The sequence below is a fragment of the Macrosteles quadrilineatus genome, unplaced genomic scaffold (assembly GCF_028750875.1).
Source record: "Macrosteles quadrilineatus isolate MER2022 unplaced genomic scaffold, UCM_ALF_1.0 Scaffold_8__2_contigs__length_117827958, whole genome shotgun sequence".
NCBI lineage: Eukaryota > Metazoa > Arthropoda > Insecta > Hemiptera > Cicadellidae > Macrosteles > Macrosteles quadrilineatus.
The window spans coordinates 8954458-8969195 of NW_026542601.1; the positions used below are offsets into that span (position 1 = coordinate 8954458).

The 14738-nt window shown below is 38.1% G+C and overlaps 1 protein-coding gene across 7 annotated transcripts in view; it reads right to left on the reverse strand.

Moving 5' to 3' along the window:
* The window catches only part of LOC128999852 (transmembrane protein 94), a 46624-nt gene extending 32158 nt beyond the window's left edge, over nt 1-14466 (reverse strand). For 5 of the 7 annotated variants that reach the window (XM_054426564.1, XM_054426567.1, XM_054426566.1 and 2 more), the window contains exons 1-13: nt 14360-14445; nt 13602-13743; nt 11031-11162; nt 10712-10848; nt 9894-9989; nt 8948-9045; nt 6246-6401; nt 5470-5571; nt 4666-4872; nt 3804-3968; nt 3176-3279; nt 2912-3018; nt 1675-1909 (exon numbers count right to left, since the gene is read on the reverse strand). In XM_054426564.1, coding sequence (XP_054282539.1) covers nt 1675-1909; nt 2912-3018; nt 3176-3279; nt 3804-3968; nt 4666-4872; nt 5470-5571; nt 6246-6401; nt 8948-9045; nt 9894-9989; nt 10712-10848; nt 11031-11162; nt 13602-13723 — 1661 coding nt within the window. In that variant the 5' untranslated portion in view covers nt 13724-13743; nt 14360-14445. Of the gene's footprint in view, nt 1-761; nt 795-1674; nt 1910-2911; nt 3019-3175; nt 3280-3803; nt 3969-4665; nt 4873-5469; nt 5572-6245; nt 6402-8947; nt 9046-9893; nt 9990-10711; nt 10849-11030; nt 11163-13601; nt 13744-14359 lie in introns of all 7 variants that reach the window. The other 2 variants (XM_054426563.1, XM_054426561.1) reach the window with 2 other exon arrangements.
* Nucleotides 14467-14738: the final 272 nt, after the last annotated feature.

Below are 14738 nucleotides of genomic sequence, written 5' to 3' on the forward strand. Positions count from 1 at the left end.
TGTGGTTTTCAACATATGTTTTTGTTCAAATATGGTCCTGTAACAGCTGGTTTTCTATTGAAGATATGGTCACTGCACAAATCTGAGAAAGGTATAACCATAGACAAATAGAATAAATATAGACCGTCAGCTGTGCTGCAGTTAGCATAAGTTCTGGTGTCCACTGCTAGGTTCGCTGTGTAGTTACGGCGCACACCGCTGCAGCGTCTGCTGGTCGCATACGGCTCCTGCGCTCCTCACCTGCACTGGTGTGCGCCGTAAATACACGGCACTCCTAGCGGTGGGCGCTGGAACCTTACTTTGACAGTCTATATTTATTATATTTGTCTATGGTGGTATAACTCATACACCTGGATATATCTTACACTTTTTCCACTGTTCTCAACGTAAGATAGATATTCCTTTAACATGTAAATTAATACTTAAGTTATTTAATTTTTCACAAATAATATAGCAAAAATGTCAATTTGTTTACCAACTTCTGATGCTGTGAACAAGAGTCTAGTTTTTAAGTATGCAACTGAAAGGGAGTCCACTGAATATACACAACTATATGATGATTTCACTTTCACCTTTTGTTATTGCAGTAACATTTTAATAATTTTCTGTAAAGCTAGAAAATATCGGCAACATTTACCTCCTTAGCACTAACGACTTTATCAGAATGTGTCATAGCAAGAATCTACTGTATTTTCAGACTATTTGAGTTTTAAATCCTAATTAGAGTAAAACCTAAGATATAGATATTCAAACATACAAACCTGTTCATTTTTCTCATTCCACAATAATATTGGCTGATGATTGAGTAAACAAAATAAAACACATTAAGCAACAACAATAGTATGATATTCAATGACAAAAGACACATAGAAAGCTACTCTAGTATATTGATGTTTTAGTACAGGAATGACACGATTATTACACTGATTGGTTGCAAAGAAAAACAATTAGACAAGACAATAAAGAACGCTAACGTCGGAACATTGAAAGCCATAGAGGCAAAGATAGAATGCTAGCTTGAAACCACAAGTAAATGTAGTAATAACTGGCTTTATTTTTAGTGTCAATAATTTTTTTTATCAAATAGTTTTTTTATAATAAACATATTTTAGCATAAAATTTGTCCTAAGCTGTTTCTTTTGTTGGGTTAAATTACTACAGTATTGAATCTGAGAAACAAAAAAGCAAATACTTTACATTACATCTTACATATTATTGAATATTTTTGAATCTTATCTGCTGAAAAAGCTTTACTCCAATTATCCTTCTAAATTAATTCTTATTTCAGAAATAATTTGTAAAAAAATTGATGAAATGATTTTCTAAAGTCTCTAGACCAAGTTTTTTTCCACTTAAAAAGTCTTCTGTTAATTTATTTCTTCTATCGCCTTCGGTTCACATACGGCCATCTTAATGCCAGTATGTAATGTTGTACAGTGTAAATAATGTGGGAAAGCTCAACTATGGATAAAGTAGTGCTAACTTGGATTAGAACTAGATTCAGCTTAGTAACAAACTAATGTTTCTGCAAATTTGCCTCATAATTCAATGAATTGACACAGACAAGGCGGCTGCAGATATTTTTCCACACGGTAACTTGTACCATTTGCAGATTTGCTTAACATGTGACGAAGGGACTAGCCAGAGCAAACCGACCACATAACAGGCCTTTACCTGCGGTTGGCGACGGGCACCAGATCCTCGTTGTACAACGCCTCACAAGTGACGTGAGAGCAGAACTGCGTGTAGTGGTCCTGAGTGTCCATGTTGCACGTGTTGAGCAGTATTGCCAACCCGAGTGGCTTCAGTGACTTGAGGTGGCGGTTCCACGACGTGTCGTCAAAGTGGAGTCGGAACGGACAAGCATTGTCATGAGTGAGATCCAGAACCTCGGCTACTGTCTGGGCCTCTGAGGGTCACACACACATAAGATGTGTAATACCAATACAAGTAAGCATCTCATGCTATTGTAAAATATAAAGCCTGTCTGTAAAATATGTTGGTAGCGTCATAGACTAAGCAACAAAGTAGACTTCTCATCCCATTGTAAATTTTGAAGCTAGTTTTTCGTGTCTAGTTCATGTACGATGACACTGATCGCTAGTGTAGACAAACATTTTTTTCTATTGTTTTAGGGTTATTTTCAGGATTTGTGGGTACTGTTTGGTTATAATATAACAAGGAGACCAGTTATTGTTTATGATTAGGTTGTTTTATTTGGTTAAACAAGGTTTTAAATGACTGTACAAGAAACAAATTTTAAATCAAACACGACTTCTACAGTACGACGTACAGAACTAACAATACAATTTTTTTTAGCTGTTCCATAAGGATGACAAATCTACTAAGGGAGTATGTTTTATCTATAGTAGCGTTGAGTGTATCAGATATATTGTCATTTTAAGGTGGATTTTATGATTTGTACCTTAAGGATGATAAAATGTATAGGGTAGTATGTTTAATGTATAAAAGGTATCAAAGTGTTTGATTTGAGGTAAAATTCATAAAGAACCATATATTCTGTAAAATTGCATTCATTTCAGGTAAGCCTCCCCCGCCAAGGTTTCCTATACACAGGTGAATATACAGGGTGTCCCTGAATTCTTTACCTTTTAAGGTATAGTTCCTGGACCAACAAATTAAAATATCTCGTTAAAATTTAAAAAACACAAAAATCACCAGTACAGCCGCAATTTTGTTTTTCACATAAACATTTTATATTTGACAGCTTTTTGTAGTGAATTGGAATTCGGTGCATAGAAGAATAACGCAAAGATATATTTTGAGAAAAAATATTAGTTCAGGTACACCATAAATGTCACTAAAGACCTGGCCGAGATGAGATTCAACCCCTCCTTCTACAGTGATATCGTTTATCCCTTGCTTTATACAAGTTTACTCTTTGACTCACCGTTGTTATGTTGCTTGTGGTGTGTAGGGGTTGGTTGCAGTAGATTGGTATGACTCTCCATGTCTGCTCCTCCACCACCCACCCCTCCTCCCTCCACCCCACTGTCACTGTAACACAAATCACACAGTCCACAGTCACTCCTAACATGCAATAAATATATATACGTGCCGACCCATGTGTGAGTATTCACTTTCAACACAGTAACCACTTGGACACTTATTTTGGATGCAATAAATACAGAGGCTGACATGATATTCATCTTACCTAGCATTTGGCGTGGGTTCTTTGGCACTTCGAAGGAAAAACACTTTTTCAGCTGTAGGGTTAGGCCATGACAGAATTCCCTTTTTGTCCACACAGCATAGAGCCTGGAATCATACAATGTATATGGATGTATATGGACAATATTTTATTTAAATCAGTGTTTATAATTTTAGAATTTTTTGGGGGGTGGCAGGTTGAATGGAGAATGAGTCTATCCTCACAAATAAAACAAGAACTTTACAATATACTCAATAGTTTGAATATACAGTATCACTGTCACTGGAGCTCCAAAGATCATTCCAGCTTCAAAAACTGGAAAGCTTTCTTATTTAAACTTTTTCCATTCAGAATCGCTAAGAAGAACTAATTGGCTGAGTAATTAAGTGGTTATAGAGTTTGTCTTCACATCTGAAGATTGTTTGTTCGATCCAAGCGAGATTGTTACTCAAACCAGATAGCATTTGACAATGGGCTATCAGTTAATGATGCTATGTGACAAAAGGTCAACATTAGATGGTAAAAGGACCAGGGTAAATGCATATGGCTTAGGTAGGTTCATAATTAACTATCAAATCATCAAGTCTTAGGTCGCTAAACCATGTTCTATATGACTAACAGGTATACCAACCGTGACAGAGCCGAGCACGTGTAGTAGGTTGGCACTCCTGGCCAGACTGTGGTCTCGTCCACACAGCACATCCCAGAACAGCTGTTTCACCTGTAGACAGGACGGAGAACTCCAGGATGTCTTGGTATCTTCAAAGTCTGTCTCGTCAAACGGGTCACATTCCTCCTGCAATATATGTTGAAGGTATACTAGTTAAGGTAGGCCTACAGTAGAGGTAGGTACTGGAGTGAACGAATAAGTGAGAAAAACAAAACTAAAATAATTTTGATATACTTAGAACAGTAGAATCAAAGTATATGAATCAAAGCATTTGGACGCTGATTAGAAAAAAAAAATACTCTTATACTGATTGATCTAGACAAAGTGTCAATAGTCTACGGGCAATTATTTATTTCTGGCACATGTTTTATATGTTTTATTATGTTATATTGTCGACTTACTTGTCTAAGCTATACGGACTCAATTTCTACTCAATTAGGTTTATAGAAGCAACGTCCTTATACACAAGTAAAAGGAGGATAGCAGGTAGCTTACATTGAAAGTATAAATAGGCCATAGAACATGTAGAAAATACACTGTGCACACAAGTGTATGGCCTAAGCTAGCTGCTATCCTCCTTTATCTAAAATTCAAAATCCTGGCTTAGAGCATTTTCATGAACAAAACTAACAAGTAAGTAAGTCCTGATTGAAAGGACCTTGCTTCTATAATCCAAATTGAGTACTTTCAGATCTTAATCATTCAAAATATAATTTGCTCAGGTAAGATAGCTGACCTCTGTCACTCTCCAAACAAACTCCTTAACCAAAATCTTAAAAGTGAATTAATCAAGCAAGACAGTGAAACCAAATATTCACAATACCTTGGGAGACTCTTGGATGTGCTGCAACGCAATCAGTCTAGCGTTGCCGTAACTGTTGAGCGCGATCCACGCGCAAGGCAGCACGAGTGGCAGTAGTGGCAACACTGTAGTCAAGGGTCCAAGCAGCAGCATCTCGTACATAGACCCGCTACTGAGCCAGTCCGAGACATACACGTAGCGCAACGTGTTCACCAGCAGGGCTACCAACTGTCAAAACATCACCTCACACCTCAGTATGAAGGAATGTTGTTGTGATAGCATGATTGGTTTTTAACCCTAGTTGATTAAAAATTGAGCTAAACAAAAACTTCTGTTTGACACAGTTTTGTCAAAAGTTTTAGGTTACTTTAGTTATGTTTATGACACTATCCATTGTACCATTTATAAATATACATGAATAAAGATATTTGACTATGACTATAAGGAGTACATTCTTTCTCAACGAACCCAACTTTGCACTAAATAAACAACATTTCACTTTTATTATCATCCAAGTAAGGTTTAATACTAAGACATTTCAAAAAAACTTGTTAAAAATATTAATGAGGAAATCAAAGGAGTGGTAGTTGAACACAACTTGAGAGGATGAGTTGAAAAATCAAGATTAAGACCAATTTAAGAATGGGATTAAAGAAGCCTTAGATGAAGGTAGATAAGAGGCACAGCAATGTGCAGAAGAGGAAGAAATTAGGGAGAAGGCAGATGGTAGTGGAAGAGGAACTGTGTGCGGATGGAGAAGGAAGAGGACTTGGCGACACACTGAGGAACAGAAGAGTTATGTCAGTCAGGTAGCAAAGTACTAACCCACATAGCCAGCAGTGCTAACTGCTCCACACAGTTGCTGACTAGAAGATGACGTCTACGATCGTGAAACGTTGGAGGTCGCAAGGTTGCTTCGTTTAGTGCCTAAGAAAGAAAAATCTTTTGGAAACATGTAGCAAGTTTACAATTTTTAATCACAAAACTCTAGACCACAAATACAAACTACCAATATACAAATTAAATCTGAACGGTTTTGATTTTTAGAAAATATTACAAAACATAAGTTTGTAGTGGACTCAAATTTTACTAAATTGTGATACATTGAAATTCACAAGGGAACATATTGCTATTGCACAATCTGTTTGATATCTTATTGTAGATCTCTTATTCATCCCTTACACCACGACCACATCATCTTACCTCAAGACCAACATGTAGGTCTACATGGTGCAACATAAAACATAACCAACATGACCAACTGACGGTGAGCAACATAACTCTTGAGCGAAAGTAAGAGTCAAAACAACACACAATAATCAAGAACACTACAGACACAACAACATTGAGAACAACGTTTACGATTACCACAGTTAAACTGTAGTGAATGACTGATATGGGGGTTTTGGTCTACCTATGGGTCATAGCATTATGTAGGCCTACAGGACAAGGTAGTGGACAGTAGACCAGTGCCTTAAGATGACCTATACCCAGTCATCTATCACCCATCCATTACGGTCTTAAAATAAATTACTGCACAAGTTTTATTTAACAATCCCAATCTCAAACAATCACGGAGGGGTTGAATACAAAATACCAACCTGTCGCAAGTTGCGTAAGTACGGTGTCTCCTTCATGACGTAAGCCTGTGACGGCAGTGGCAGTCTAGCCATGGGTGTGGAGAACGCCTCGTGTCCCCCACCATTAGGCAGCGGACTGTACACTTCCCCTCTACGTAGCTCTGGACAGTCTTTGTCCTGCGAGAATAGACTCAGATCAGTAACAGAAATGAACACAAACCGAAACAAGACACTGCAAGGCAAAACTGATCTATCACCAACTACTGTAAATACTTTTACTTTAGTGGCAAGAATAAATTAATCTTCTACATTTTTAAAGGTTGAACTCAATCATTGTCTAAAAATAGGGATGGACGGGATTGAATTTTTAGTTCGGGACGGGACGGGACGGGATTTTTATTTCCTTCCCGATTTTCGGGACGGGACGGGACGGGATTTTTTTCTGGGCATAAAAAGAAAGTACTGTATTGCAGTTACCAAAAAAGACATAAGAAATCAATTTTTACCATTTGTGGCACTGATCTATAAAAACCAAAAAATGGGTAACAATTTACAGGTACCTATAGAAACTTGTGACTCGCGGGTCACGGGGTGATCGTCTGTATGACTCGCGGTCACGGCGCGATCGTAGTCATGACTCGCGGTCACGGCGCGATCGTCGGTATGACATCGCGGTCACGGGGTTATCGTCGGTATGACTCCACGGTCACGGCGCGATCATCGTCATGACTCGCGGTCACGGCACGATCGTCGGTATGACTCGCGGTCACGGCGCGATCGTCGGTATGACTCCACGGTCACGGGGTTATTGTCGGTATGACTCCACGGTCACGGCGCGATCGTCGGTATGACTCGCGGTCACGGCGCGATCGTCAGCATGACTCGCGGTCACGGCGCGATCGTCGTCATGACTCACGGTCACGGCGCGATCGTCGTCATGACTCGCGGTCACGGCGCTATCGTCGTCATGACTCGCGGTCACGGCGCGATCGTCGTCATGACTCGCGGTCACGGGGTTATCGTCGGTATGATTCCACGGTCACGGCGCGATCGTCGGTATGACTCGCGGTCACGGCGCGATCGTCGGTATGACTTGCGGTCACGGCGCGATCGTCGGTATGACTCCGCGGTCACGGGGTTATCGTCGGTATGACTCGCGGTCACGGCATGATCGTCGGTATGACTCGCGATCACGGCTCGATCGTCAGCATGACTCCGCCATCACGGCATGATCGTCAGTATGACTCCGCGGTCACGGCGCGATCGTCGGTAGGACTCCGCGGTCACGGCGCGATCGTCGGTATGACTTGCGGTCACGGCGCGATCGTCGGTATGACTTGCGGTCACGGCGCGATCGTCGGTATGACTCCGCGGTCACGGGGTTATCGTCGGTATGACTCGCGGTCACGACGCGATCATGACTCGCGGTCACGGCGCGATCGTCGGTAGGACTCCGCGGTCACGGCGCGATCGTCGGTAGGACTCAACGGTCACGGCGCGATCGTCGGTATGACTCGCGGTCACGGCGCGGTCGTCGGTAGGACTCCGCGGTCACGGCATAATCGTCGAAATGACTTCGTCTCCTGCGTTCGCGGACCTATCGCTCGCAATAACGGCGTTATCGGCACTCGCGAAGCGGAAAAATCGCCGACGATCGGACCAAATCCCGTCCCGAAAAATTCCCGAGTCAAATGTAATCCCGTCCCGATAATCGGGAATATTTTTTTCCCGAAAAATTCCCGAAATTTCGGGACCCGTCCATCCCTATCTAAAAACATAACTTTTTTCTTTTCCAACGCCTAAAACTCAACTTAAATGAAGAACAAATCAAATCATAATGGTTTCCTGAACATGTATAGGGTAATTTTAATATTAAGTTTATCAAAGGGTTAATTTTGTTTTCCTGGGTTCCTAAACGGTTTCAAATGAAAATCTCTAGACATATCCAGGACACTATGACGTTAGGCTGCGAATGACAGCTTACCTGAAACTCTTTGTATTTAGTAAACTTTTGTGTAAAAAAATAACTTAAATGTAACAAACGACCACCAAAACAGAAGTTATATATTCCTACCGGTACTCATAATGTTTGCTTGTCAATTTCGCACAAAGACTCATGATCAACAATTGAATAAGATAAATGTCCGACAAATAATGAGCTTCTAAAACTGTGTACTGTGTAACCATCATTCAACTAAATTGCAGACAAAGGTAAGTTATATGCAGCAGGCCTACGTTAACATGTTGCCTTGCAGCCATCACACTCAAACTCCTTGTATGAGGAACCTTGTATCACCTGGTAGTGAATAGTGAATGTGTTAAATTACACACAAAATCGTTGTGTAAATATTTATCAGCAAGAATGTGGTAAAAAATTATTTAAAACTTAACAACAAAATATAAAAAATTCCTAAAATATATATTTTAAGTCAGAGTCAAATTAACGGCTGGCTCAGTAATTTTAACTGGCTATTAATTAACAGCTGTGTCTAAGGAACATTTCGGACTGTCATTAACAAGATCGTGCCACTCATCCTTCATATTTGGGTTAAAATACGCACATAGTGGCGTCCTTGTCTTAAATAATTGATTGACTGATTGAACTGAGTATTGCCACGACAATCTTTAGAATTCTGCTTTTTAAATGGGAATCCTGGTTACATCCAACATTACATACACTTAAATAATTATTAACTTAAGTTCGGTTGTGTTACGTTACTCACATCTAGTGGTACACAGTGTCCAGGAGCAGGTTGCCCAGGTCGTATCATCACCGTGTCTCCTCCCACTAACAAGGCCCAGGGTAGGTTGACTAATCTCCCTAAACATATATATGCCCACCAATATAAAGAAGTAGCAGTAGCAAGAATTTAAATTTTAACTATGTGACCGAATCCAACCTAAAGATGAGTAGATATAGCCTTGTGAACTTCCTTAGGCCTATAACTTCTCTAACTTTGTTTCAAATTTCCTCCGTGTGTTATAGTGGTGTGTGAACTCGATTTGTGATTTTCAGCTAGTTTTAAAATATAATATACATTCAAAAATATATTGGCCATAAACTGTTAAAATTTTAAAATTTTTGAACTATTTTTTGGTCGATTTCAAGCCTGAATTGTTAAATCTCTCAGTAAATTTCACTAGAAATAATAATTTAGCATAACATTTTAATGTTAGGCTACTTAAAAAAATCGTACAATCAAAATACTGCACACAATGCAATATCTTCACTTTATCCACAACTCCAAACCTTTTTAGAGCCCTAAACTTAAAGTGTTATCCCTTGAGAAAGACTTACTGGTATTTATTTGTGGAATTGTTACTTTTTGTTTTTACAACCCCCAAATGAATACGGTACTGGTAATTGATTGGGCATAGTGCATGCATGCTCTTCGAAAATTAATAAAAAATGTAAAATGCATCCAAAATCAAGTTTTGGTGTTATAAGTGGTGCCTCAACATTTACAATTATTATTGTTAACCTCTCTTTAATACACACATGAAATATAGCCTACTTGAAGAAATGTTTTGACCAAATTTGTATATGTAACCTAGGGCAAAACCAACTTTCAATTTTAATCTTTTCAACCCTCTCTGATTTAACTGTGAATTGGCCAACTTTCAAATGTTTTTTCAATGTTGAGATAGTTCCGAGTTTGCGGTACGTACCGTCTCTGTAGGTCCACTGCAGTGTGATACATGGAGAGTAGGGGGAGCAGAGGTGAGGGTAGTTATCTGCCTTCCAGTTGCACACCTCACTGCATCCTGTGAGTGAAATAACATGTTAAGTTAACGCTAAACTTCACATGTCATCAAAATCTAAAATGGCATTCCTACTGTAAAAACAGAAAATTGTGTTGGTTGAAGTTTCAAGTCCAGCAACAATTGTGTGTTGGATGTTGACTAAATGTTACTAGTATGTTACTTTCATTTTACAGTGAATTTTACTGTAGAATATTTTGCTTTCCTAACAGAACCAGACAACGAGAATGATTTAAATATTGGTAAAAACCTAAAGAATAATATTAATACAATCATCAGCAGACATTAACATTCCTACAAATTCAATTCAACCCCAACTCACATCGACAATAAATCTGAGAGTGTCTAATCGATGTCATTGCCATACAATGTAGCATCATCAGTATGGTAGGCCTACTACAAGCAATTCTATTCGACAGTTTAAAATATTTTCTACAGTTCGTAGCTATCAATGAACATTTTAACTTAATTGCCTTGATGTTTCTGAGGCTAATGTCAGTGGCTCAGTCAATACCACAACGGATTGCAAAACCAAACTAGAGATTTTGTTAACTTCGGACTAACCCTTTAGTTTACTTGACATATCCGTACGTAGAGGCCTAAGGTCTACTTGGACAGAAAAATAGATGGTAAAATAAGGCAGCCAACCACACTTTAAAGGGCGTTCCAGCAGGAAAAGTGAATTGTAAGGACTTGTACATATTTTTGCATAAAACTAAACTTACTCTTCAATATGGCTGTGATTTTTACTGCTTTCTTGTACATTTCCTCATGTCGAAGTTTTGAGTCAAGCAGGTTGAATATCAAGTTGACCATCAGTAATACCAACACGATAAGTCCTTGCAGCTGAATACATCGATCCCTGCAAAAAATATAACTATAAAATATTAATGTGTAGTAATAAAAACGAGTCAAAACATTTTAAATTTTTTTTTTAACTAAGAGAAGTAGGCTACACGGAATTGAAAAAGTGTCAGAGATCACAACCAGGATTAAAACTATTTTACTTTCTACCAATCTTTCTGAATGTCAAAAACTACTTACCCTTCAAGTCTGTGATTGAGTACAGGCGCTAGGAGAAATATAGCTGCAGACACTAACAAAACGAGGGTTGACAGCCAAGAGATACGGGAGTGACGACTCGAGTGATGCAACGCCTCGACTACCCATGGTCGTCTGCAGCATCAATAGACAATTTAGAGTTCGGTGAGATCACATTTAACCTTGTTAAACCCAAAGGACATGAAGTACAAAACAGGGATGAGCAGGGGCATAGTAAGATCAACATATCGAAGACTAACGCAGCAATAATAAACACTAATAGGTATTCTGCGGAAGTATACCTCAATTATTTTTTCTAAGCTGCTATGTGCTGTGTATAATATTTAATTTTGTTGAATAAAGTACTTTATCATTTAATTTCACTATAGGCTAGCCTATAAGCGACAGAACTGTAATAAGAAACTCACTTTGCTTAGCTATGTTTGTAATATTACTTATTGGTTATCACTGTACTTACTTAAAGGCTAACTTCCAAGTGATCATGGATAATACTTGCTAGGATCCAGTGTGTCAAAATTTTGTTGAGCTCTAATACCATCTTTAATACCTGCTGCAACATCGTTGGCCAGAATTTCTGGATAGACTGTGTCAAGCAGGCCCGGTCTGGCCAGGGCGGCTGGTCGGCGATCCCCGAGGGCCTCCGGCTCAAGGGGGCCTCCAAAAGCCAAAAAATCAATTCAAACAAATTTAGTTATAATAAAAAAATATTTTGTTTAACTGTTTCACAGCGACGTAGTCTTGCAAAAACAATTTTTAATAAACAATACTCTTTTTCAAATTGAATTACAGTAGGGGTAGCCCCTAAGTACAGTGATAGTCACTCGGCACTAGAGGATAGTCACCGATCTCACTGCAACGCACCGTTCGAATCAGCTCAGTGCCCAGCGCTCCGCGGTAGTGACGAGACATTGCCGTGCCGGCGCGTCTGCGATATGTCTGGTGTCTGGACTCAAGCAGACAGCTTAGCGCTTGTACTAGTATAGTGATGGGACAACCGACTGGAAAAAACTATCGACTAGTCAATTTGTCAATCGGTTGTTTTTAAAACCAGTGGTTTTTTTCTCAGTCGAATGAAAAACCGAGAGAATTCCACTACAACAACTGGTGGCGTTCAATCGGTGCAGTGGTTTCAGTCATTGCAAAGAAAATTATCGAATATAATTTTACTTTAAACATTGGAGTTTTCCCGCTTGATTCCTATTGTTTGTTGTCATTTGCATTAATATTTTGTTACTTTGGTATAAAACGTAATAGAATGACAACATTTACAATTAATTAAAAATTTTTAGTTTATTACATGACTGCAAGATTTAAATTATTCAGTAGGCCTAATGTCTTTAACTCAGTATAACAAATATTCCTATTTATTTGTTACCTGGTTTTTAAAACAGATTTTACTACAGGCATTAAAATCTAAATCATCAGTATATAAAACACAGTGTCTTGGCAATTTTATATTTTTCTAAACAACAAAAATAAATGCAATTACATTTTATGTATCATCCCTAAAAACTGTTCCCAATTCCTATCCGTCAGTTTATCTACAACTGATTTTATTCGACCTGTCAGCCTCATCTCAACACCAAAAGGTCGAGTATGGTGTTACGACTAGTTTAATCACCGACGACTGTTTCCAGTCATTCCTACGTAGTGGGTTATGACGTATTGTTTGAAAGATTACTAACACGTGAATCGTTCAGTTTATAAAATGAAACGTGTGCACCCAAGTGGCGCAAGTAAAATAAAAATGTATAGGAAATATTTCAAAATAAAAACAAATTAAAGTCAAACTGTTTGAATTTAAGGTTAGCAGGTTAGCTGGGGTTTCAGTTCCGATTCTGCTAACAATGAGAAGTCGCAAACAGGCAGGTGGAAATCATCAGAAGTTTTTTGTAAGCCTACAACGTTTAAATTAAAATACTTTTGATTATTTCTGTTTGTCTTTGTTGCTGAAGTACAACTATGGAGTAAAGTGTGTGATAAACAGTAAAATGTGCTTTATTCATATATGTATTCAAAATTCAAAAGTGGTACGTGATATGCTTTTTTACCACGTATGGCAAAAGCTCCAAGAACTAGGTTTTGGTCTTATTTTAAATTGAAGACTTAAAACAATTTTAAGAATAGGCCTTTAAATTTTATGGCAGCTGTAGAGGTGAATTGAAATACGAGCAAATTTTATATCAAATTTAAATTGATTGATACCTTGGAATTAAATTTATAAGTACAAAGATTTTAATTTATGGAAATTTAGCAATTATTAATTTAATCAAAATTATCAAAAACTTTTAATCATTTAAAACCACCTTAGGCCCCTTTAACTAATTGTTGCCGTGAGAGCACCCCCATGGTCCTTGTTTTATTTCTGGCTGGGGGCCTCAAATCAACATCTAGCCGAGGGCCTCCAATGGAGCCAGACCGGGCCTGTGTCAAGGATAAAACTAAATAACTATGTAGGCCTACACTATTTACAATGTTTTAGGCAAGTAATCTAGCTGTAGGCCTACTGCAGGTTTAGCCAACATATTCATTAAGTCTTACACCTTGACCTACCTCGTTTTGCTGTTTATACTGTACTCGTTGAGAACTTCTTCAACTTCTTTGTATAGTCTCCTTAAAGCTTCTGCTGTCATTAGGCCATGATGAACTCCAGACGGACCCTGAGGTGGGAGCATTGTGTGTCTTTTACGAAAACCTAAAAAAGTTGAAAATGCCTAAGTCCTGAGTCTTTTCACAGAGCATAGGTTTCCTATAACTTATCCTATAAATTAAACTAATGTAAGACATGTTTCGACCTAATCGGTTCTAGAAAATGAGTTGAATACCCTAAGCTTACCAGTTGATTACTTAAGTAACTTACATAGACCTAGAAATGAAAATAAACCTGGCGAACATAGGTTAGTTTGATAGCCAGCCCATCCATCCAAGCAAATACTAAATAAGTTATCCTAGTAAGTATGAAGAGTAAATCATTAGAAAATTGATTCTCGTATTATTAGACCATTAAGTTGCCAAATTAGGCCTAACTTACAGTAGCCTACCTAGAAAACTAGCTCCATTGTAGGTCTAACTTACTTGAACCAATTTTAAAGTAGCCTACCTGATTTGTTTAACAAATAACCTAAACATATTTAGATTATAAAGGTATTTAGATAAATTCTTGACAGTTGACTGTGGAGGCAAAAATTTCAGAAAATCTTCTAAGTTAGGCCTAATAATTTTGTATTTTAATGTACCATAAAGATTTAGGGTGTAAGTGAGACTTAAATAAAAATAACTAACTTACAAGATTTTCTAAGAAGTCTACTTACTTACTTATTGAAGGAAAACTAATATTTTATAAAAACGACTATCCTGTAAACTACATTTTCGTTTGTTTTAATTCAATGTTTTCTGTTTTGTTTTTGATCTTGAAATTGATCCGATCCAATCAGCTGTTTTAAGGCTAGCAGATAGGAGTAGTGTAGTGGTACTAGCAGAAAAAATAACAGCTGTTTAAGCAGAAGCATAATGGAAGAGACCAAGAGAACTTCTAAAGGTTCTAACCCGTTGGTTAATTCATAATTATACTTGCTTGTTAAAGACCTGTCACAGCCACCTTTAACTCCAGGCACTGTATTGTATTTTTATATTTCATTGAACCTCAGATTATGTATTATATTTTTTAAATTCCATTTTTTAACCCCTATT